The sequence below is a fragment of the Dermochelys coriacea genome, chromosome 9 (genome assembly GCF_009764565.3).
Source record: "Dermochelys coriacea isolate rDerCor1 chromosome 9, rDerCor1.pri.v4, whole genome shotgun sequence".
NCBI lineage: Eukaryota > Metazoa > Chordata > Testudines > Dermochelyidae > Dermochelys > Dermochelys coriacea.
The window spans coordinates 27507547-27531829 of NC_050076.1; the positions used below are offsets into that span (position 1 = coordinate 27507547).

Consider the following 24283-nt stretch of genomic DNA (forward strand, 5'->3'; position numbering starts at 1 on the left):
GAGAGGGCACGGGAGCCCCTCGCTCACCCCGGGCTGCAGCCACAGAAGCGGGCGCAGCCCAGAGCCCCGGCACCTGCCCAGGGAGGGGCGAGAGCGCCGGCGGGCAGGGGCAGGGTCTCCGGAGCCCGGGGTTCGGGCCGCGGGAGGAGCGCTGCGCACGGGCAGGAGCCAGGCGGACACGGCGCGCGGGAGACTTGACTCGGCTCGGGGGCCGGCGCCTCGCTGAGGGCGGGGGGAAGGTGGCGCCTCTCGCCGCGCCTCCGGAGCCCCGTGCGTGCCCTGCCCCGCACCTGACTGGCTGCTGCAAGGGGCCTTTCCTCAGTGCCCGTGGGGGCCGGTCTTCCCGCCCCCCCAGCGTGTGCCTCGCTCCTGGTTTCCCACTCATAAACCGAAAGCGGCACTGACGGAGAAAAAAACCAGCTAATTACAATTTTGAGGCTCAGGTACGGTCCTTTCTATGGTACGAGGGGCATTTCGTTACGGTCTTTGCAGTGATCGCTCTGACCGTCTCACCTTTGCTCCTTGCCCAGGTAAGGCCGGACTGACAGTAACTGCTTTAAGCGTAAAATTCGTGTATGAACATTGAAAGGGCTGAGAGTTTTACTTATTCATCATTTATAAAATGCTGTGAAAAGGCAGCTCTGGCTTCTCTTATTCACCTGAGCAGGTGCATTGCAGGCGGTTGTGCTAATTGCAAGACTCAAAGGAACTGGAGGGAGGCTGTAGACTCTTTAAACTCCCGGCCTCCCTTGGATTTTGATCCAAAGAGATGCTGAGAAAATTGTTGATTTCACTGAGAGATGAGGGTGCTTAGCACTGCCCTGGCTTAGGGCACAGATTTTTGAACAAAAAGAAATTCACAGTTCAGAATAATGCAATAGTCTCTGCATCTGAACTTATCTGTAGTTAGACTGTTACCCATGCAGCTCAGTTCAGGGAAGGTTTAGATCCCAACAAGCTTTTAATACCAGACTGTTAAGTACCAAATTCTGGTAGCTGATAATAGACATTCCTGGTGAACAACGATCTCTGATGTGGAACTCTATGCCAACCCTCACCCACGGCAGAAGCAGAGTATTGGAGGGGGGGATTCATTGGTTGGATATAGTCTAAAGAATTGAAAGAACAGGATTAAATTTGAGTGGCATTAGTCATGCTTCTAGAGGCTGATTTTGAAACTAGCTCCTTCTTTGAAATTTGTTAATTTTGTTTGGAGTAATTATTTGGCAAGAAAGGAGCTGACGTGTTCTTTGGCAAGAACTAATTACAAGCAGATTTATGGATGTTCTAAATAACCTATATATATATATATATATATATATTATATTTGTAACAACAGTCTCTTTAGGCTGTCAGGTTTATTACTACTACTACTACTTCTACTATTACACCTGTAAGCAATAGCATGCCTAGTGCTTGTCATTAAAAGTAAGAAACTGTGCAGGATTTTTTAAAATTATAAATACTTCAAGCCATTGTATAGATCTGAATAGTGAGGAAAACCCCACAGTTTTTATGGTAGCAAACTTTTCTATAATAGTTGTACAAGTACCCAGGTGTAAGATACCTGATATTTATCTCATAATATGACTGCTTGTGTTTTTTGTTTTGTTTGCAGGGTTGCATTTGTTCATGCTTGCTGTGAGGGATGTTGTTTTAGGATTAGCACGCAGGATGAAAGTAAAAGGCAGAGGCAAACCCTGCTTGCTGGAGTTTCTCTTCAGTTTCTGCCTGGCTACTCTTCCCAGCAGTAGTGCCTGCCCCAGGCTCTGTGCCTGCTACGTCCCTACTGAAGTACACTGTACATTCCGGTACCTCACAGCCATCCCCCCGCACATCCCCCAAAACGTGGAGCGCATCAATTTAGGGTATGTTTAACATCTGCATTTTATCTATGCTGTGCAGTTAACTCTCATTGCCTTGCAAAATATAATTAGAGTTTCTGGGTTTGGGTTAAAATTGATTTTAAAAACCTTTAAAATCTACTATTTGGCAGTATTCAGAATTCATTACAGTAACAGCTGGCAAACCTAATGTTCTCCCACATTGATTGGGAGTTCAAGGTTTCAGAATCTAGGGGCCAATTGTTAAATAATTTAAGGAATATAATTTTTAAAAACAGATAACAAAATTTATTTGGTTTGAACCATAATTTGCACAAGAATAGACACCCACTTTCCCTTTTCCATAACTGGCAGTCTGAGACTTGATTTTGCATTAAGGTGGTGGGATAAAAGTAGTGGGGAAAATCATTTTATCACTAGGGATGGAAGAACCTCCAATGATTTGGAGTATACAGTTCTTTTTTTTATACTTATCTGAACCTACTGAGTCTGTAAAAGTGAATTCAGAGGATTCCTGCCTGGAATTGAGATCATCCTTACAAAGGTTAAGACTGGAGTGGAAACTCAATAGATGTGTTCAAATTCGAGCTTTGCCACTTACTGTGTAACATTTGGTTAGCCATTTAGTCTTTCTGAGGATGATAATACTTTCTACCTCACAGGGTTGTTGTGAGAACAAATTGATTAACATATATGGGCCTCAGATACTATGAAGATTAGTGCCAGCACTTCCACTTTGGACATACTGTACCATGAGAAAAACTTTTCATATGATACTTTGCCTCCTCTGTTTCCATCTGTTAATTGGATATGAACTAACACTTCCCTGAATATTTGTCTCAGAAACTATTCTGTTCTATAATTGGGTAAATGAGGGAGGGAATAGATGTTAATTTTATTTTAGATGGTTTCTCCCTTTTTATTTCTCACTAACCTTCAAGTTATCTATTCAAATTTGTTTTTCTGTAATGCCCTGTTGTGAAAGTCTTGATAATACAATCAAACAAGACCAGCCAGCAACTTAAAAAAAATCTGTATCCGAGTGTGTCTAATCCATATAATTATTATTAGAGGGCCCGCTAATGGGCTGGTTAACAGTGGCCACAGTTCAAATCCAGCCCAGGCTGATAGGGCTTCATCTTGACCACTGAAGTCAACAGGAGCCTTTCTCTCTACTCAAGTGGGCATGGCATCAGGCACATAGTGATCAAGTGCCCAGCACAATGGGGCCACAATCCTGACAGGAGCCTTTTGGTTCTACCATAATATAAATAATAATAATAATTATTAAAAACCAACCACCACCACTACTCGGTGATTTTTTGGCCCATGAAAAATAAACTTCAATTCTCTGTCCAGGTCCTGGTGGGGAGGCATCCACATCACCATATCCCTGATCATAGTCAATACTGAAGAGTCATAAATATGGTGAAAGGATTAGAAAATATGCCTTATAGTGATAGACTCAAGGAACTCAATCTATTTAGCTTAACAAAGAGAAGGTTAAGGGGTGATTTGATCACAGTCCATAAATACCTCCACAGGAAACAGAAATTTGTTAATGGGCTCTCATCCAGCGGACAAAGATATAACAAGATCTAATGGCTGGAAGTTGAAGCTAGACAAATTAAAACAGGAAATAAGGCACACATTTTTAATAGTGAGGGTAATTAACCACTGGAACAATTTTCCAATGGTTGTGATGGTTTCTTTATGACTGGCAATTTTTAAATCAAAATTGGATTTTTTTAAAAAAAGATACAGGGTATGTTCTAGTTCGAATAGGAATTATTTTGGGGAAGTTCTATGGCCTGCATTATACAGAAAGTCAGAAAGATTATCACAATCACTTCTTCTGGCCTTTGAAATGATTAATCTATTCTTGTTAACAATTGCAGCAGAGAGCAATGACAGTGAACTACGTTCTTTCAACTCCATCTGCTGTTAAGGCACATTGATGGGGTAATGTGGGGAAGCTTGTATTTTCTGTGTAATAAAGACTCCAGCTGATCCCACCTTTCACTAGCCATGAATAATTTTGAAAAAAAAATCATAAAAATTCAATGCATTATTGTAGACATTTACCAGTACTGAAGCTCCTTCTCCTCCTACACAAAGATGGCAATTTTCTTCTCATGTTCTTGCATTCATCTACTGCAGATATTTCACCACCTACTTGAATACAGTCCACAGGAATCAGTCTGTGCCAGACTAGCAAAATCTTTGAGTTTTACCTGCTAAGATGAAAACAGCATTTAGAATTTGCCTTGTCAGATCAGAACTAAAATCTATCCTTGTTATGCATTTGCAAAAGAAAGTTTTCTTTTGTTTTTTACTTTTGAACTTTAGCTGACTGACTAAACCCAGATCTGGAATGAAATGTTTGTTACAGTTACAACAGCTTGGTTAAACTGACTGAAACAGATTTTTCTGGCCTGGAGAAACTGGAGTTGTTGATGTTGCACAGCAATGAGATCCATACAATCCCCGACAAGACATTCACTGATTTAAATGCATTACAGGTAAGAAATGAAATTAGAAGGTGGTCTCAACTTAGTTTTGCTACAGAAAAATCAACAAAAGGTACAAATCTATAGAAACAGACCTATAAGTCCATTTATCCTGGTATCCTGTTTCTAATGGTAATTCTGAAAAATGCTTCAGAGGAAATCAGGCTTGTCCCCTTCCCAGTGTAATTAATTTTGAAATACTATACCCACAGGGGAAATTTCTTTCTGTCCCAGCGTGGCACTTAGATACCAGGCTGAGGAGCGTGGTGAATATCTGCCAGCACTGTCCTAGCTAGTCCATCTAGCAGTTGCAATTCTTATTCATATCCACCAAGACAAAAGGGAGAGTATTGCTGCAAACTCCTCGTATGACAGAAAGAAAATGCTACATTCTAATACTAAGGGCAGTTCTTTGATTTATTAACAGTGGATGAGACAGGTTTATAATATTTGGTGCTTTATTTCTTATTTAAAATAAAACATTAGTAAACTTATGACAGTAGATCTTCTCTAATTTTACACAGAATCAAGTGGGTTTCTTAGCATGTTTCTGCAGAGATTTCCTAGAAGATTGTTATAGGAAGGTCATATATAACAATTACTTTATTTTTATAAAGTAAGTTACCAGTTCAGAGGCAGTTCTGCCATTGGAGCAGCTGGTGCATTGTGCCATTCAGAAATATTAAAAAATTAAATAAAATATACTTATCTTCAGACCAAGTCTGTGTGCAGCTCACACATGTTAATTTAAAATTATTGACCTTCTATTTTCCACCTTAGATAAATGCTGCAATGCCTCTGGCTGTATTAGTGCATATTTCACTAGGGGTAGCTCCAACAGATGAACTTCAGAGCATTTTGCACTTCATTGAACAGCCTGGAAGCTACAGTAGAGAGCTGAGGGGTTTTGTTTGTATGTTTTTTCAAGAGTCCTCTGGCAGTTAAAGAGAGTAAGGGCTTGTCTACCTACATATGGAACAGCATTTTTGAATAACTCTACATGTGGACACTTTTATTCCGGAATAAAGCACTCATTTTGGAACAAGAGTGTCTACATATGGAGTTATTCAGGAATAGCTATTCCTGAATGGCTCCATATGTAGACAATGCCTAAAAGTTTCCCCAACTGAAACTTTGATCCACAGCTGCTATTAACTAGAAGAACACAAAGTATGACTGTAAATAATTATAACAATTAGATTTGGCAAATACTTGAACAAAGTAGATTTTGTGCATTATCGTTGCTTTTTGTATTTGTTTACTCACTAATTTGCAACATTCAGTAATTCATAAAGGCATCACCAGTTCTTTGTGAAGATTAGGAAGCTACTAAAGAACATACATACTAAAGTATGTAAAGTATGAGTCCAACCTGAAAAATGACTGCATAAAAGGTTTTATCATTCCATATTTATTAGCACTCAATGACCTTTTGCCAAATTTGCTCATTTTAGACTGCAAGTCTGCAAACAAAGTGCCATCAGAAAGTTGAGTTTGGCTAGCACATTCTCTCTCATAAAAAAGATCCTTCAACTGGGACTAAGTTAACAATTCTTTTCATTATTTGTCAGACAAAATATTTGTCAGCCAAGGATCCAGCTTGTTCTTCCATATTTGTATAGGCATTGTAGTAGTAAGTGAAGAAAAAAATATACACCCACTTATTTTATGGTCAGACCCTGCTTACCTTCTTCACAAAAGCAGTTTGATTGGGACTATTGGTATGAGTAAAGTGTATACATACATTGGCCTGTTGAGATTTGAGGTCATGTCTGACCATAACCACACTTATAAAAATGATAATATCTGTTGGTTTTTCCCATAGTGCCCATCACTCATATCTAGGTACTTCACCTAACTGAGTAGTAATAGTTCAAAGTTGGCAAGAATTCTTCTATCAATACCAAAATAATGTAGTTTTTTATTAGACTTTTTATCCCTATCTTTTCACCAACAGGTCTTAAAAATGAGCTATAATAAAGTCAGAATGCTTCAGAAGGACACTTTTCATGGTCTCAAGAGCTTGGTACGGTTGCATATGGACCACAATCAAATTGAATTTGTACACCCAGAAGTTTTCTATGGGTTTACATCACTGAGGCTGGTGCACTTGGAAGGAAATTTACTTAAACAGCTTCATCCAGATGCTTTTGTCACCTTGCGCTACATCCAGATATTTAAAACATCCTCCATAAAGCATATATACTTGTCTGACAACTTCTTAACTTCACTACCACAAGAGATGTTTTCTTACATGCCTGAACTAGAGAGCATATATCTTCATGGAAACCCTTGGTCCTGTGATTGTGATCTACAATGGTTTGTAGACTGGGCAGAACAATGGCCAGGTACAGTACGAGCTGAAAGATTTCTGTTTGTTTATACCTTCTTACTACATTGGTGACTTCCCTTGGGGGTCTTTGCAAAGGAAGCATCATTCTCTAGTTGCTACAGGGTGAGCCAGGAGATCTGGGTTGTGTTTCTAATTGCCACTGATTTAATGTGTGACCATAACCTCTCTAAGCCACCATTAAAATGGAGAAAATAACTTCCAGGTTTTGAAAGTGCTGAGATTCTTCGTTGATCTGCACTATTTAAGTGCAAAGTATTATGACGACCAGTGAGTAACCTCTGGATAGCGGCATTATAGTAGTCGTTGTCTTTTTTCTTTTTGCATGCAAATTAGTAATTAAATTACTTATGAAGAGTAAGAAATTGGTCATTACTATAATAACGCTTTTTAAAGTCCAACACTTTACTCTGTGACTTTCTGTTGATCTTCTGTGACTTCCTTGTCAGCTGTTTAAAATGTTATTCCTTACCATTCCATGGGCCCATGGTACCTTATTCCCTTAAATTACCATGCATCTCTTTTATTTCCATTATTGTTGGCTAGCCAGGTGCATGCACATGCATGCAAATAGGGAATATCTGAATGTTGTTTAGTGGCCTAGATGAACTGAGGTTAGTGGTCCCAATACATTTCCAAGCTCAGTATCTCTAAATGGAACCTTTTTTGGCAGTGCCCAAAGCTGAATGTTCAAGAATGAATTATCCTCTCTCTCTCTCTCTCTCTCTCTCTCTCTAAGTGGTTCCCTCTAGGGCTAGACTGGGGTTCATTTTAGGTGAAGTGCAGATAGAGAGATGCATTAAATGTATAATATTTTGTGTAGTTTACAATTTGATTACCAGAACAAATACTTTTGTTAGTTTTTATATTTTTAGAGCATACCATGGTATTATGGTTTGCAGTGTTAGTCTCAGGAATAATAATTATTTACAAGAATAAGCAGCTTTCTTCAGACAAATTTTTGAGATAAATTGTTTTCATGACAAAGCGTAACCAGATGATGTTACCAAACCACTATAAGATGTGTGACAGATGATTTTTTGGAAAGCATGAGATAAAAGGGAAGGATTGTCTTGTGGCTAAAGGAGAATAAAGGCAGCCGTGGATAAGTCCCATTTTTTTTTCCAGGGCTTGCCTTTGTGGTCATTAAAAGAAGTAAAGTAATAATTGCCTACCTCACAATGGTAAGCCTCAATTAATTAGGGCCATATTGTGCCTGACCACAGGGAAGGTGTACAAGTGAAGAAGAAGGCACAAGGAGTTTCTTCTCCCTTTTGCCCCCCTGAACAGGATCTGGGCACAATAGAACGATGCTTCCTACAGCTCTTGTTGGAGCTGTGTGCTTCCCAAGGCAAGGCTGTGGCATGCTGACTAGCTGTGATAGCAATGATAATCATGCTGAAGGTTTCACTAATGGAATCGACAACAGTTAAAATAAAGCTTGGTGATGACTTAAAGATCTCTGTTGTCAATACTTCATAGCCCTTTATTCGAGGAAAGATCTTTCAGCAAAATATAAGTTGTTGTTTTGGTACTGGAACTAGTATCACAAAAACTTACATTATTTTTTCCTCCCCCTAGATATTATAAAGTGCAAGAAAGACAGAGGTTCTTCTAGTACCCAGCAATGTCCAGTTTGTGCCAATCCCAGAAATTCTAAAGGCAAACATTTAGTTAACATCCCATCTGCATCTTTAACCTGTAGTAAGCCAACCATAGACCCCTCCCTGAAATTTAAAAACATCACTATGCCAGATGAAGGGGACTTCATTTCCATCTCTCCCAAAGATTTTATAGCTCCCATTGGAACCATGATGTTGAATATGACAGACCAAACAGGAAATCAGGCTAACTTGGTTTGCAATGTTCAAAAACCCACAAAAATGTCCCCACTCTCATTTGACAAAGATGGTCATAATACAGTACTCAAAGTATCATTTTCAACATTTCTGGTGTGTAGTATTGATTATGAACACATTCAACAGCTGTGGAGCATATTGGCCCTATACAGTGATTCTCCCCTGAAACTCGAAAGGAATCTCTTACTGACCAAAGTGCCTTACATCAGTTACAAGTACAAACAGACGTACTCTGAAAGTGAAGAAGTTTTTACCAATGTAGAGAGTGAACTGACAGCTGAACCTTCTTGGCTGCTCCAAGGCCAGGTGGCATTACAATTAGACAGGACAGCAACCACACTCAGCACACTACATATTGGATATGTAACTGATGCTCAAATTATCTTGCCCAATGCTAATGAAAAACAGTTGAGACACAGCTGGGCCATAATTTCAAGAGATAATAAAACAAGTGTTGAACACTCTGTTTTAGTGGGTGGGACCGTGGAACTGGACTGTCAGGCATTTGGAGAGCCTACTCCTACCATTGAATGGATATTAGCCGATGGGAGCAAAGTTAGAACGCCATATGTTAGTGAAGATGGAAGAATCATAATAGCTAAAAGTGGAAAATTCACACTGCGGACAGCTGATAGTTTTGACACTGGAGTTTATCACTGCATAGGCACAAACTATATTGATGCAGATGTCCTAACATTTAGGATCACAGTGATTGATACTTATGTGGAACACAACAATGTTAATGGGGCTCAACTTTCGGCATTCATTGGTGACACACTCTACCTTCCATGTCAGTCTGTTGGTGTCCCCGACGCATCTATTAGTTGGATCCTACCTGAGCACACAGTTCTTCATCAGTCTGTAAGAAGCAAACATATTTTCCACAATGGTACACTAAAAATACAAGAGCTGACAGAACGAGATAGTGGCTATTTTAGATGTGTAGCAGCCAATCAATATGGTATGGATTTTTTGATTTTCCAAGTGCTAGTTAAAGTGAATGAGGGTGCTTCACAAAAACAAAAGACAGCTCCAGAAGAAAATGGAGAGAGAGATGGATCTGGTCATGAGGAGCTTAGAGCTGTTACAAAACATAAGTATCCATTAGCTACTGTGCAAACTTCAGTAACAAGTAAAGCACTCACTGACTCTGCATTCAGAAATCAACCTATAGGGATTGCAAATAAATGGAATAACTATAGAGAGATGACTTACAGACGCAATGGGGACAAAATAAACAGACGATTTAGGGGACACAGAAGACAATTCACTTCCTCAGCCAGGAGAATTGACCCACAGCATTGGGCAGCATTTGTTGAAAAAACAAAGAAGAATTCCACTTTGCCAGAAAAACAAGAAAATGCCACAACAAAATCACCTACACCAGACCATCTATCCTCTAAGGTGTCTGGGGATAAGGAAGAAACATCTGGTGACCATATACCTCCAGAAGAAGAATTTATTATACTAGCATCTGAAGCACAAACTATACCTACTCTGAAAAAGGTTTCCTCAAGTATTGTAACTGAAGAACCTAAAACTACATCAAGTAATTTCAAGTCTAAAACAACTGTCATGGTTACAGAGGCAGTAGCTTCAACAGTAAGTCCATGGATTATGCAGTCTATAAGACCCAAGAGCAAAAAGCCAAATGCAGATCTAACATCTGCAGTCACAAGACCAAACTCATTGGAAACTTCTGAATTAAATCAATCATCATTAACCATTATACAGCCATTAACTACATCTAGTGTAGTGAATAGTACAGCTAAAGACTTTAGTGCTGAACACAGATTGGTGTCTTTTGGGGAAAGTAATCAGTATTTAAAAATCATATCTACAACACAAACAGCAGATGTTACTGAAATTACCAGCCTTGTCACTTCCCAGAACATAGTTGAAAAACCTGATTTATTTACTGAGTCTATTGATAAGACTTCAACTAAATCAGATCATCGAATATCTGTAGTGACAGTCAGCGAGCCAAACACTGAATTTGGTCACATTTATTTTTTTAGTACTCAAAAAATAACTCCTAAACTACCACCAGGGTCAACTGTTATTACTCATCAGCAGATTCAGATAATTAGAGACGTTACAGCTAATACACCACAGTCAAGACAACGATATGGAAGACGAAGGAAAATTTCTGGTAGAAGACGAATTGTTAGACCAGATCGAATTCCAGCTATCAGAGGACATAGATATAATTTTTTGAGACAAGAATCTGGTAGAGAAAGTACAACTCTGCCTCCAGCTATAGAGCTGGACACAAAATGTCTATCATGTTCACATCCTGCAACTCCTTCCAGAAGTTCTCTTGAACCGCTTAGCCCAGAAACACATACGCCCCCACCTGTAAAAGTGGATATACCAGAACTCACATCAGAGCAGCCTACAAGTCAAACCACAGCATTCCTGGCTGAAGAGAAAAATAGACTCACTGCAGAAGGAGAAAAAACAACTCCTACTGTAATGCCTTTCTATAGTGAAAGCATACAGGGTACCCTGCAAAGGAAACTAGAGGCCAGTGCACCATTGGAAACACACACTGTCAGACTCCCTACAACTGCAAGACACACCTTTAGTGTATCTATGGAAACTACAACTTCTGCCGACAGCAAGACATCCTCAAATGTTAAATCCATCCTCCCAACCACTAAAATTAGAACTTCTTCCAAAGTTTTAAGAGGAAAAATTCCTTGGCACCTTCTCTTTGGAAAGACACACATTCAAAAGGACCTATTGAAGAAGCTACCCAGACGACGAACAAATACAGTGCCATCATCAGCAATAACCAGCATGCTTCCTAAAACTACTGCAACACTACCCATAGATAGAGTTTCTCCTTTACATTTAACAACGATTTCAGTGGAAGTGAATCAAACAGATGATCTCTTATCCCTAACTAAACCTGTCAGTCATGATAATAGTATGTCCGAGAAACAGTCTCCCATTCCATCTCTTACTACTGCAGAACTGCCATCTTCAGCCTATTCTTCTAATCTTCCAACTGTTATGAAGAAAGAAATGACTGCAACAAGACCAATGCCAACATTTAGATCTACTACTGTTCCCCACACTGAAATGAAAATCACTAACATCAAATCATTCAGAGCTGGAAGGAGGAGAGATCAAAGGAGGAAAAAGCCCCAGAAGATTATGACTTCACAAAGTATTACTACAAGCCATAGCACCAACACTGCTTCATCAGTGAACACAACCTTGTATATCATGACAACAGCTAAGTCTTTAACTAAGCCCACCATCCCCATACCCACTGAATTTCTTTACAAGAACACAAGTGTAATCCCAATTACAACTGTGCCACAGATTCTTCACACAAAAGATGTAACTAAAGGTTCACCTGCAACAACTATGCAAACATTAACAAGAATTACAACAGCTGAGAACACTCAACCTGTTAAACTACCATCTGATGTTCTCTTAACTGAAAAACCTGCCATTACAATCCCAGCCACATCACCTTCTTTGAAGCCTTTCAACACCACCATAGTATTACCTGCCACATCCTTTGTAACATCTGAATCAGTGCCTAATCAACAAAACAAAACTATTGTAATGGTAAGAAAAAGACCACACCAAAAAATGGGAGAGAGTGTTATTCAGCAGAAACATACAGCAAAGGCAACATTTCCTGACAAAGCTGAGCTCAGTACCAAATCTCCTGCTGTAACTATGATCAACCATGTGAGCAACCCCATCATAAAGCCTCCTACTCCATTAACATCCCAAATAACAGAGACACCACACACAAGTATCGTCCAAATCACCTTATCTCCCCAGTGGGAAAACAAGTTTTGGCATAAACAGTCTCCTGAAGTTTCAGAAATAGGCAAAACATTAACAGTTAATACTCTGACTACATTAAAATTCCCACAGAGCTCCACTCCATATACTCCTGCAAGGAAAAAGGACAAGGACAATTCTGTCAAAAGCTGGTCTGACAAGACAGCAGATCAAGAAACCAACAACAACCTCATAGCTCTAGGCTCTTTATATAAAAATAGATTGGCAAAGCCTAGAATAGTGGGAGGAAAACTGGCTGCTTTTACCGTTTTGGCTAATTCAGATGCCTTCATCCCTTGTGAAGCGACTGGTAATCCCCTTCCCACAATTCACTGGACTAAAGTGTCATCAGGTAAGCTGTATAAGCCTTGTTTAAAAGATGGTCTTCTACTAGATAGGTGCTAGGGGCACCATGCTGGGATATTGCCATGCTTTAGGTGGATATCAGCCATAAAGCAATAAGATGAATACTACATATGGCTGAAAAGTAGTAATATCCCAGCACTGCACATACATCCTTAAGTGTCTTACTGTATTTATAAAACAGCTCTTCAAGAAAGAGAGAGAAAGGAAAAAAGGTCAATCTGTATTTAACAATGTTTACCATATTCAGCATATGTTAACAATAGCATTATAGTAGTGAGGCCTATACAGAAGACCATGCTTCTTAAGAATGTAATAAGATCCTGCACTCCATTGCTGAGCAATTCTGCTCCGCTCAGCCCCCGATTTTTGTTGATTCCGTAATACATCTTTCACAATATACATAAACACATGCACTATTATTTCTCTCATTCCTGTCACTGTTCTTTAGCCCTTTTAAGGAAAGTAGGCTGGAACAAAAAATGGGCTCAGATACCATGGTGATGAGTGCAGGATAAAAACCAAGGCAGCTGTTTTTTTGCTAGCAAATATTATTGTATTAGATAAAACGCGAAAGTAAATAAATAAAGGCTTCTTATGTAATATAAATATATTTTACTTTTTTTGTTTAATTAGGGACTGATGTATCAAAAAGCAAGCGTGACAACAGGTTTGAAGTACTTGCTAATGGCACCCTCTCCATCCAGAACGTGAACATTCAGGACCGTGGACAGTACCTGTGTATTGCTGCCAATCAGCATGGCTCAGATCGGCTCCTGGTCACTTTGTCTGTGGTGGCATATCCCCCGAGGATCCTAGAGGGCAGGTCAAAAGTGATCACTGTCTATTCTGGAAAGCCTGTGTCTGTGAAGTGTAGAGCTGAAGGTAGGCCCATCCCTACCATTTCATGGATTCTAGCAAACAAAACGTACGTCTCGGAATCTTTTCCAGGAAGTAAACAAGCGTCTGTGCAATCAGATGGCACTTTAATAATCAAGGAAGTCACTGTTTATGACAGAGGGCTTTACACATGTATGGCTAGTAATCCAGCTGGTGCCGATACGCTGACAGTAAAACTACAGGTGATTGTGGCACCTCCTGTTATTTTGGAAGAGAAGAGACAACACATTGCAGGAATTATGGGTGAAAGTTTGAAACTCCCCTGCACAGCAAAAGGAAACCCTCATCCGAGTGTTCACTGGGTCCTCTTTGATGGAACAGTAGTGAAGCCTCTGCATTTTGTAAATGCCAAACTGTTCCTGTTCTCCAATGGAACCCTCTACATAAGAAACATAGCTCCTTCTGACAGCGGGAACTATGAATGCATAGCTACAAGCTCCACTGGGTCAGAGAGGAGGGTGGTAAATCTCATGGTGGAACAGAAAGATACAATTCCCAGAATAGCAACTGCATCTCTGAAAATGACTAAATTGAATTTTGCGGACAGATTGCTTCTGAACTGTTCAGCTACTGGGGAGCCAAAGCCCAGAATAATCTGGAGGTTGCCTTCCAAGGCAGTTGTTGACCAATGGCACAGGTAGGAATGTTTCTTTGTAACTGAGCTCGTTTTATTTTTCTAGTGCTTACTTTAACATTGCAGACCACAAATCACTGCAAGAATTTTCTTAAAGAATCAATCCTGTGATATTGCCAAGCATAAATGCCTAACGTACTGTAACTCTGCTTAACTGAAGCCAAATTTGTTTTTAACCCATGATAAAAGTGAGTCATCTCTAGTGACAGAAAATGTGATTTTATTGTTATATTTCTAATATTGATGGCCCAAATTCAGCCCTATTATAAGGGGGTGTAGCCCACCTAAATCAGTGAAGCCTAATCTATTCATACAGTGGCTGAATTTAGGTCATTTTATTCTGTTCTGATGTAAGGCCAAATCCTCAACATATGTATGTCAGTTGAATAGGATTTGGATGATAATATAAAATTGACCCTCATGCAGGATATATACATTAGAGCAGGAGTGGGCAAACTACGGTCTGCAGGCTGGATCCGGCCCACGGGATTGCCACCCCTGCAGTGCTGCGACCCCCGCGCTGCTCCCAGAAGCAGCCAGCACCACGGCTCTGCGGCCCTGGGAGTGGGGGAGAGCGCAGAGGGCTCCATGCACTGCCCTCACCTCCAGGCACCACCCCCCCACAGCTCCCATTGGCCAGGAATGGGAAACCACAGCCAATGGGAGCTTCAGGAGAGGTACCCACAGGCAAGGGCAGTGCGTAGAGCCCTCTGTCCCCTCCTCCCCCAGGGGCTGCAGGGACGTGGTGCCAGCCACCTTCCAGAGCAGAGCAGCGTGGGGCCGGGGCAGGGAGCCTGCCCTGGCACTGGTGTGCACTGCTGCTACCCCGGAGCCGCTCCAGGTAAGCGGTGCTGGGCTGGAGCCTGAACCCCTCCTGCACCCTAAGCCCCTGCCCTGAACCCCAACCTGCACACCACACCCTCTCCCACACCCTGTATTCCCTCCTGTACCTCACCCTCTGCCCTGGTCCTACATGCAATGTCTCCACCCAGGTGTGACCCTCGGGCCAAAAAGTTTGCCCACCCCTGCTATAGAGTAAGCTTGAGGATTTTTACTTTACAAAGGCTTTTACATGCCATATGTACCACAGAAGAGATTTAACATAAATCAATTAAATTAAAGGCATCTCAGAGCACAATGGCTACAGAGAAATACAATAAACTTACTATGAATCCGGTGTACATAGTAACAATTTAATTAAGCTTTGTAAGACTGCTTGTTGAAAAAACCAATTTAGCAGTGACAATGATAGTTTGTGAATGTAATGGCAAGCAAACTGATATAGTTGGATATCATATAAATATTTAATTGGTAACAATTAGCAATTTATTTTTATAAAAATAAACCACTTTCCCATCACAAAATTTAAAACAGTTGCACAATAAAATCTAAATTTGTTGGAGCAGAAGTGGGGACAGTTTAACTGTTACAAAATAAAAGTTTTGATTGCAAAATTCCAAAACTAATATAATTGCTAAAAATATGAAAAGCCAATTACTAGTTCATTAAGAAACAGGATCTAATGAATATAGTTTCTCCTGAAAAGCAAATGGAATATAGTGAGAACACAAATTTATAAAATGAGGGTCTTTATTACTCTTGCAACCTTTGACAGCTGCTTTGACTTCTGTATTTTATGGCTGAGCTGACATGTCTCAGATCCTAGCCAGTTACAAAATGAGTGCAGCTAAGACTGGGTACCAGTTAACATACTTTGTTTTGACTATGTGCATACACCAGTTGCCAGCCATTTGGCTGGAGACAGACTGGCATTACTAAAATATTCATTTGTTTACTTATAGATAGAAAATATCCCTACAGGGAAAACCTATAAACCTCATTTACTGTATTAAAAGCAAAATCCTGTGAGTTTATAGTCCAATTACTGAAAGTTGGTAATAAATTTACTGCAGTCATGTTACTGGCAAATCAGTAAGTATGACCAAAGAAATTAATTGTTTCACAGTTTACATTGCAGTGTTAAAATTATGATTTCAAATGGTAAATAGCAGTTTAAAAGGCCCAATTCAACGACAGTCTATTTTAACAAAAAAAATAAAAATAAAAAAATCAAATCTGCTGACACTGAGTTGATTTAAATAAAAGTTTGCAGTTTATTGTAATGTCTACCAAATTCACACACACAACATACTTCCTTTGTATTCACTTTATTAATACTTATCTTAAATGGCCAGATCTGGAATTCTGCCACTAGTGGAGAAGAACATGGTAGATGAGCTTTAGATGGAAGAAACAAGGGATGTGCCCAGGTTAAATGCAAGACTCCACCTACACTTAACTATTCTGTTACTGAAAATCACTACAGCAGGAGATATTCCAGTGAGTCTAAGTTACTGCCAATTTCAATGCGATATTGCTTTCAGTGCAAGGGAGTCCTAGCTTTCTATCTATGTCCTGCACACCAAAAAAGCTGCAGAACCTTCTATCACCACATATCACTTTTTACAGGCGGCTAGAAGCATTATAAATTAAGATTCTTTTTACACAGAGATTTGAGGAAAGGTTTATTAAAGCCTGTCACTGAAGTTCCTCACTCATCTTCTCCTGTTTTCTGGGATCTAGTTATTGAACAAAGAGCTGGATGGGGGGAGGGCAGCAGGGGTGGTCGGGTTCATTCTACAACTCCAGAGACTGCTTCATACTCTGAAACTTACTTCCCAAGCAAAAAGTTCAAGCAGATTAGATTTCTGATTATATGAACAACTTCCACAATTATAAAACCTATACTTTTAGAATTCCTCCCAAAAAGATACTTGTTGAGATCTACAGGGTTTACTTAGGAAAGGCTAGGTCTATGAAGGTGTCAAATAACTGCACAGATTCTTAATTTCCAGAGTTTTCAGTGATATTCTAAAACGGAAAAGATCACTTGATGCGGCAGAGTTTAGTAGCTTCACAAAAATGGTACCTCAGTATTAAGGAGCTCCTAAGTTCCGCAAGCATGGAATGGTTATTGCCAGATTCAGATGAGCTCTGGTCCTGAAATTTTGGTGTGTAGAACATTTATAATTTAGCCTAATTTTTTCTTTAGTGCAGACTAGGTAGACTTAAAAAGGCTGAATGAGAGAGATGAAGAGGAAAAAACAAAAGCTTTTCATACAGTGTGCAACAAAGGCAAAATCTAATTAAAAAACCAGGCATATTCTCACACTCTAGATGAAGGTTTTCTTCTGCATCAGTAAAGGGTCAGAATTCACCCATCTCTCTTGCCGTGTGCATTTTTCCTGCAGAAGAGCAATATATGACCCTCTCTTTACAACTGATAACCCAGTAAGCATGTATTATTAAATAGGTAGCTGTAATAAATGGTTTCCCATTTAAAATTAATTACATTGCCTTTAATGTTCATTTTATACATTCACTATAAGACAAATAAATGATTTATAAAACCTGGGTATGGCTCTTCCCCCACCTTCCTCAAGTTTAAACAGAGGGAAATGGTGGAAGGAATGTTTTCCTTAGGGCCTAATTCTACTCACTTGAACCACTGAGTCTCCGAAGGATCTCCACTGAAGTCATTAGAATTACATTAGTGCAAACACTGGTGTGAGATCAGAATCAGACTCCCAGGTCCAGATTATCTGGTGCAGCATGTTCTAACTAATGTGTCACACTGCTAGCATAAACTGGCTCTAAATTCAGTTTAAGCAGCCAGGAGTCAATCATCTTTCTATAAGAGTGATCTTGCAGTGGCTGTTACACCTTGCATTCCCCTTTCTGCAGTTGTCATAGGGAAATGTGACGACAGTCATGATACCCTTTATGCCATGCTGATCCTGGGTTGTGTTTTCAGCTCCCTGGTGTTAGAGCAGCCATCAGGTTGTTTTACACAATGCAGGAGAAAAATGTCTATATCCACAACTGCTGCAGGAGGGAGACAATGTAAAGGAGAGCTCTAAGTCTGCTTTGCATACAACCATCTGACCTATGCTAGCTGCTTTTTGGCTTTGGCTGAAGTCCTGGCCCATAAATTCTGGATCTCTCTTCCCCTGTTGATCTGATAGAGCCCAAGTTTGATGACTTTCATGGCACATAGCAAGATTTATTTTCCCAGTCTTTTGGGGGGGGCGGTTTGATGTGGTCAAAGGGGGAAGATAAATTAGTCCTCACAAAAATGTGGGAACAGGGTTGGGAAAGATATTGATATTTGTTTGTTTTTCCTTAAAATGGATAGTGTACATGTACCTACAACATGGGATAGGCACAATTTTAAGATATAGAAGAAAAAAACCTACAGCAATTCATCCACTTGAGTCCATACATCTTTACATCACTTATTAGGGCTCAGTGTTCTTCTTTAGCATGTGGCTACATATTAAACTATTCTTTTTTTCTTCTAGAATGGGAAGTCGAATCCATGTTTATCCTAATGGATCTTTGTTTATTGAGGCAGTCACAGAAAAGGATGCAGGTGACTATTTATGTGTAGCAAGAAACAGAATTGGAGATGACCTGATCCTGATGAAAGTCAGTGTGACTATGAAACCAGCAAAGATTGACCAAAAACAGTATTTTAAAAAACAGGTACCATATGGGAAGGACTTCAAAGTGGACTGCAAAGCCTCTGGATCACCTGAGCCTGAGATCTCCTGGAGTTTGCCAGATGGCACCATGATTAATAATGTGATGCAAGCAGATGACAATGGACGCAGGTCTCGGAGATACATTCTTTTTGACAATGGAACTCTGTATTTCAACAAGGTTGGAATAGCTGAAGAGGGAAACTATACCTGTTATGCCCAAAATACACTAGGAAAAGACGAAATGAAGGTACACATTACAGTTGTAACAGCTTCACCTCGTATAAAGCAGAATTACAAGATATATGCTAAAGTAACAGCTGGGGATAATGCAGTATTTGACTGTGAGGTTGTTGGAGAACCCAAGCCAAAAATATTTTGGTTGCTACCTTCCAGTGACATGATCTCAGCTTCAACAGACAGATATTTACTGCACATTAATGGCTCACTGTCAGTCAGCGAAGTGAAACTGTTGGATGCTGGGGAGTATGTATGTGTTGCCCGTAATTCTGGTGGAGATGACACAAAACTTTATAAACTGGATGTTATTTCTAAACCACCCCTGATAAATGGTTTATATACAAACAAAACTGTCATTAAAGCAACAGCAATAAGGCACTCAAAGAAGCAAATAGATTGTATGTCAGAAGGGACACCTTCCCCTCAAATTATGTGGATAATGCCTGACAATATTTTTCTAACAGCTCCATACTATGGGAGCAGAATAACAGTACACAAAAATGGGACACTTGAAATTAGGAATGTAAGGCCTTCAGACACAGCAGATTTTATATGCATGGTACGTAATGATGGAGGAGAAAGCATATTGGTAGTACAGTTGGAGGTATTAGAAATGCTAAGACGACCAATGTTCAGAAATCCATTCAATGAAAAAGTAATAGCAAAACCAGGAAAAACTATCATATTAAATTGTTCAGTGGATGGAAACCCTCCTCCTGAAATCATCTGGATATTACCCAATGGCACACGATTTTCCAATGGAGCCAGAATTTCCCGGTATCATATAGGGAGTAATGGTACCCTCATCATGTATAATCCTTCCAAAGATGATGCAGGAAAGTATCGCTGTGCAGCTAGAAATAAAGTAGGCTACATTGAAAAGCTGATCATCTTGGAAGTTGGTCAGAAGCCCACTATTCTTACTCATTCAAGAGGACCAATAAAGAGCATCAGTGGGGAATCATTATCCCTTCACTGTCTCTCTGATGGAAGCCCCAAACCAAACATTATATGGACAGTACCAAGTGGCTATGTGCTAGATCGGCCTCAAATTACTGGGAAATACATATTACTTGAAAATGGTACTTTAGTTATTCGAGAAGCAACCATTCGTGATAGAGGAAACTACCTGTGTAAGGCTCAGAACGATGCTGGAGAGTCATCTATAACTGTTCCTGTAATGACTGTAGCCTATCCCGCACGGATTACAAATAGACCACCACAGAGTATACACACTATAGCTGGGGCAGCAGTTCAGCTCAACTGTATGGCACTGGGGATACCAAAACCAGAAATCACATGGGAGCTGCCAGACCACTCTGTACTTTCCCCAAGTAGTACAGGCAGACCATCTGGAAGTGAACTTCTTCACCCCCAAGGGACATTAATCATTCAGAATCCAAAATCTTCAGATTCTGGCATGTACAAGTGCATAGCTAAGAATCAATTTGGCAGTGATTTCACAATAACATATATTCAAGTTGTTTGAAATGAGAAATACAGGCTGAGCAGTTGTTAAAGTCTCCATCTGGACTGAGTTTATTTGTGGCAGTTTAATCAAAGGCAGCCATGAAGCATGTAGGTGGATCCAAATACATTTACAACAATCAATGTACAATGAACATGCAAAAGAGAAAGACTTGGGAAAAATTTTTGCATTATGAACTAGAATGGATTTACTCAATGACAAATAGACTTCAATTAAAAATATAAGGCACTTCTATTTTGCCAACAAATAGTGATGAAAATAAAACTGCTTTCCAGAAATGTACCTGAAAAATCTTCAGTAAAGGATGGCCTTTTTTATAGTTTATTGTCCATCTTGTATCACTATGATAAGCATGGCACACATAATGCAAAAATATTTAAGAACAAAAAAGAGGAAATTTTACTGTGATTTAAATTGCCTTACTGATATGTATAAATATTTTGTAGTTTTTATAAATATTTCACAGAAAATAAGTGTTTAGCTATTTTAAATAATAGATATTCTGTTCTTTCACAATGGAGAACTTTTTCCAGGGCAGTAGGAGAAATACAAAATGATTTAATAATGCTCTCTAAATGGATAATAGGGGTTTTTATTAATCTGTTTAAAAATTCAAAAGCAACAAAACCTGCTTATTAAAACAGAGTGGCTTGGTACAATGTCCCTTTCACCACATGCTCAGCTTCTAAAGATTTCAAATTAAAAAAAATAAGTGCATCAATTTGTATAGGAATTTAGAATTAAAGGGGCTCAATCAAATAGAAAATAGTCTTCCCAAGCATCTGCCTCCTGCAAATTCAGAAGAAAGCCCCTTTCAACAGGAAATGGCCACTTACGCATTCTGCACCAGAGAAAATTTTTGGACTCCCTGGGCTAAATAAACCTCAAAAACTTAAGTCACTAACTGACTTGTCTTTCTAAGAGAGGTGTTAATGTAGGCTCACGGCAGAGCTCCAACACCAATGCAGAACCTGAGTATTTGCAGGGAATGTTGGGCCTAAACTCACAAATTTGGGACATATGCATGGAGCAGAAGCCCCTCAGTGTCACTCCTCGAGGTCCTTTCCACACCAGCAATATGGCAGGCTGGTTTTGCTGCCACTGGTTCCCATGCCCATAACCTGAGCTCTGTGACCCCTTCCAGCTGGGATCATAGACTGCAGAGTAGAAATTAATGCCTCTTTAGCAGTAACCACAGAAAATCTGTTAGATACAGAAAACAGTGTAGAGCAGTTCCTATCGTGTAACACCATCCTAGTAACTTACATCAGCAAAATGTCATACAATATTTAAAACAATAATTGAAAAAAATAGATATAGCTCAATTACGCATTAAAAAGGCCCTATAATAGAAACCCCTGTACACTAACAAAGCAACACCCCCCAACCCATCTGTTGAATTAATCCATAGGTCATGCAGGCTCTTGATACTCAGAACATGGTCAGGATATTTCCAAGATCTGAGTGCAGATTCTACCCCATTTGACTAAATTTTAGTCAGCTGGGGAAGAACTTTAAAAAGAGGCCACAGTCTAAAGCATGACTGATTATTTTGTGGTGGATCAATCACTTCCTGAGATCAGCCGCATATATGATAGCTGCTTGTTCCTTCCTTCCTTTGTATTGATAGGTAGAGGAAAATTGGCTGGATTAAATAGGTCTGTTTGCTTAATCTCAGGAATGTCTTTAGTCCCCAGTGAAGAGCATTAAAGGACACTGGCCCAGAGGATTAACAAAACTTTCACTCCCATTATAAACCATTCAAGGGACAGTGAAGGGAAGTAATCCTAGTGTACAGGAAACTAAAATGCATTTTCATCGAAAAAGCAGCAAAAATTAGAACCATCCGAAGACCTGCCATTAATGTGGTGTTAATAAGTCTTCCTAATTGTGGTCACACATGACAGTTACTCTGATTTGCTGTGAGGTTCAAAGTAACTAAGAACAATGAGTTGATGGCAAAGTTATTTGCATGAGCTTCCTAGCCAGCTCCAAAACCTTAGGATCAAAAAGTTGCAAGCTTGTTCATTTGTTTTTAAAATAGCTTTTGTTTCAACCTGATCTTTTTTGCTGAATAACTTTGACGCAAGCAGAGTCAGGACCCAAGAACTTCTGGGGCTTTGCAAGGCACGGCAGCCTTGAATACTTTTGCTGACTAGGTCCCCTGGGACTACTGAACATTGATTATATGGTAATCTAGGTTATTTTTGTTTAACACAGTTTTAAGTCTTTGCTCCGAAAGAAAAATTAAAGTTAAAATTGTATTTTGCTTCTGACGCTTTCAATGCCATTAATTTGTAAACAAACAAATTCTATTAAGTAAACATGCACCTCCCAGTTTTGCTCTCAGCTAAAACCACGAAGCCCCACTGTAGTCAGTGGTGTTGTGTGGATGTGGCTGAGGACAGAAACTGGTCTTAAGTCTGCTTTTTTGTGGTTGATACTATCCTAGTAATATGCAGTCACTTGAAAGGACAGGGATATCGACTTTCATCAGGCTTTTTTTTGAAATACCTAATGTAAAAAAAAAAAAAGAAAATAAATGTACAGGCACATGTTAACTTTTCAAAACAGACAACCTATTCATTTAGTGGAATGAGTGGCCTCTCTCTTTTGATAAGAGTCTGTACAAGCTGAGATGGTCAAGTGAAGAATTTTTGAGCTAAATAATTTTGACAGTGTACAAAGCAGTTCACAAGAATTTTATTTCAGTAAAGATGCTGACCGATCCTACTGGTTGTTTTCATGGGTAAGACTTTGCAGTGTGGAAATCAGAATTAGATACAAATTACTGATATTACGATTTTCCACACTAAACTGTTTATGAAAATTTAATTATCTGGGCTTTCATACAGTTCTACAATGCTTGCTGAGTGTTGACTCTCTTCTATTCAATGCAAGTCTGACTATGACACCACACAGTACACTTATATTATGGTAAATTAAAAGATGAGTTAATACAGAACATGAGAACAAAATTCCCATATATTTTGAAATGCCTTGCATGTTTCACATTCAAAATTGGTGCATCTAATTCTAAAAAAATATCATATGGAGTAACTCTTAAATTACATGAAACCATAGTAAATTTACTGATTTTTTTACTCTAATATGAGCAAATATACCACATACTTAAAGTTAAAATAGTTATATCTCTTTATAATAAATGTAATGTATAACTTGTGCTTTTGCACCAAATTTATAAATGCAGTATGCATTACACAACCAAGACTATCACCCAACATTAAGAACTAAATTAAAAAATTTAAGTACTTACCATACAAAATAAATAATAAATACATCTATTAGAGGAAGAACTCATTTAGGTCAAGTTCAATATATGCGAGGCCCAGCTAGAGCACTGCGGAAACAGCAAAAGGGATTTGCAGGGCTTTTCGACCCTGGCACAAGCTTCCAAAGGGCAAAAGCTGGAAGGAGACTTTTGTTGAACCTAGTTCATGAGACCCAGAGATCCAATTCCCATTGAAGTCATTGGAAATATTGCCATCAGATTTCAACAGGACTTGGTTCAGGCCCTAAACGATTTAGAGAAAAATCTGTTGTGGCTATTCAGGTTTTTGTTACCACATTTTGTACCCTCACTGCCGATGAAATTTGCATTAAAAAGAAAAATGTGAAGCACAGCTACTTCTAGTAGGTTTATTAATATTACATTGTAGCTTTTTAGATGAATCTTAGGAAGTTCTAATACAAGCAAGAAACCCACTTCAGCACCTTCTTTC

General features: G+C 39.3%; 1 protein-coding gene across 3 annotated transcripts; it reads left to right on the forward strand.

Annotated features, from left to right (window-relative positions):
- On the forward strand, positions 1–24184 carry IGSF10 (immunoglobulin superfamily member 10). Of its 3 annotated transcripts, none has more exons than XM_038415601.2 (7): positions 1–530; positions 1619–1868; positions 4237–4366; positions 6312–6702; positions 8286–12725; positions 13373–14273; positions 18632–24184. In XM_038415601.2, exons 1-7 carry the CDS (start codon positions 458–460, stop codon positions 20538–20540), a joined length of 8094 nt encoding a protein of 2697 aa, XP_038271529.1. In that variant the 5' UTR covers positions 1–457; the 3' UTR covers positions 20541–24184. The 3 variants fall into 3 exon arrangements, with proteins under 3 accessions (XP_038271529.1, XP_038271530.1, XP_043348300.1); XM_038415602.2 differs by having other exon boundaries at positions 1–443; XM_043492365.1 differs by lacking the exon at positions 1–530 and having other exon boundaries at positions 1731–1868; positions 4194–4366.
- The last annotated feature ends 99 nt before the right edge of the window (positions 24185–24283 follow it).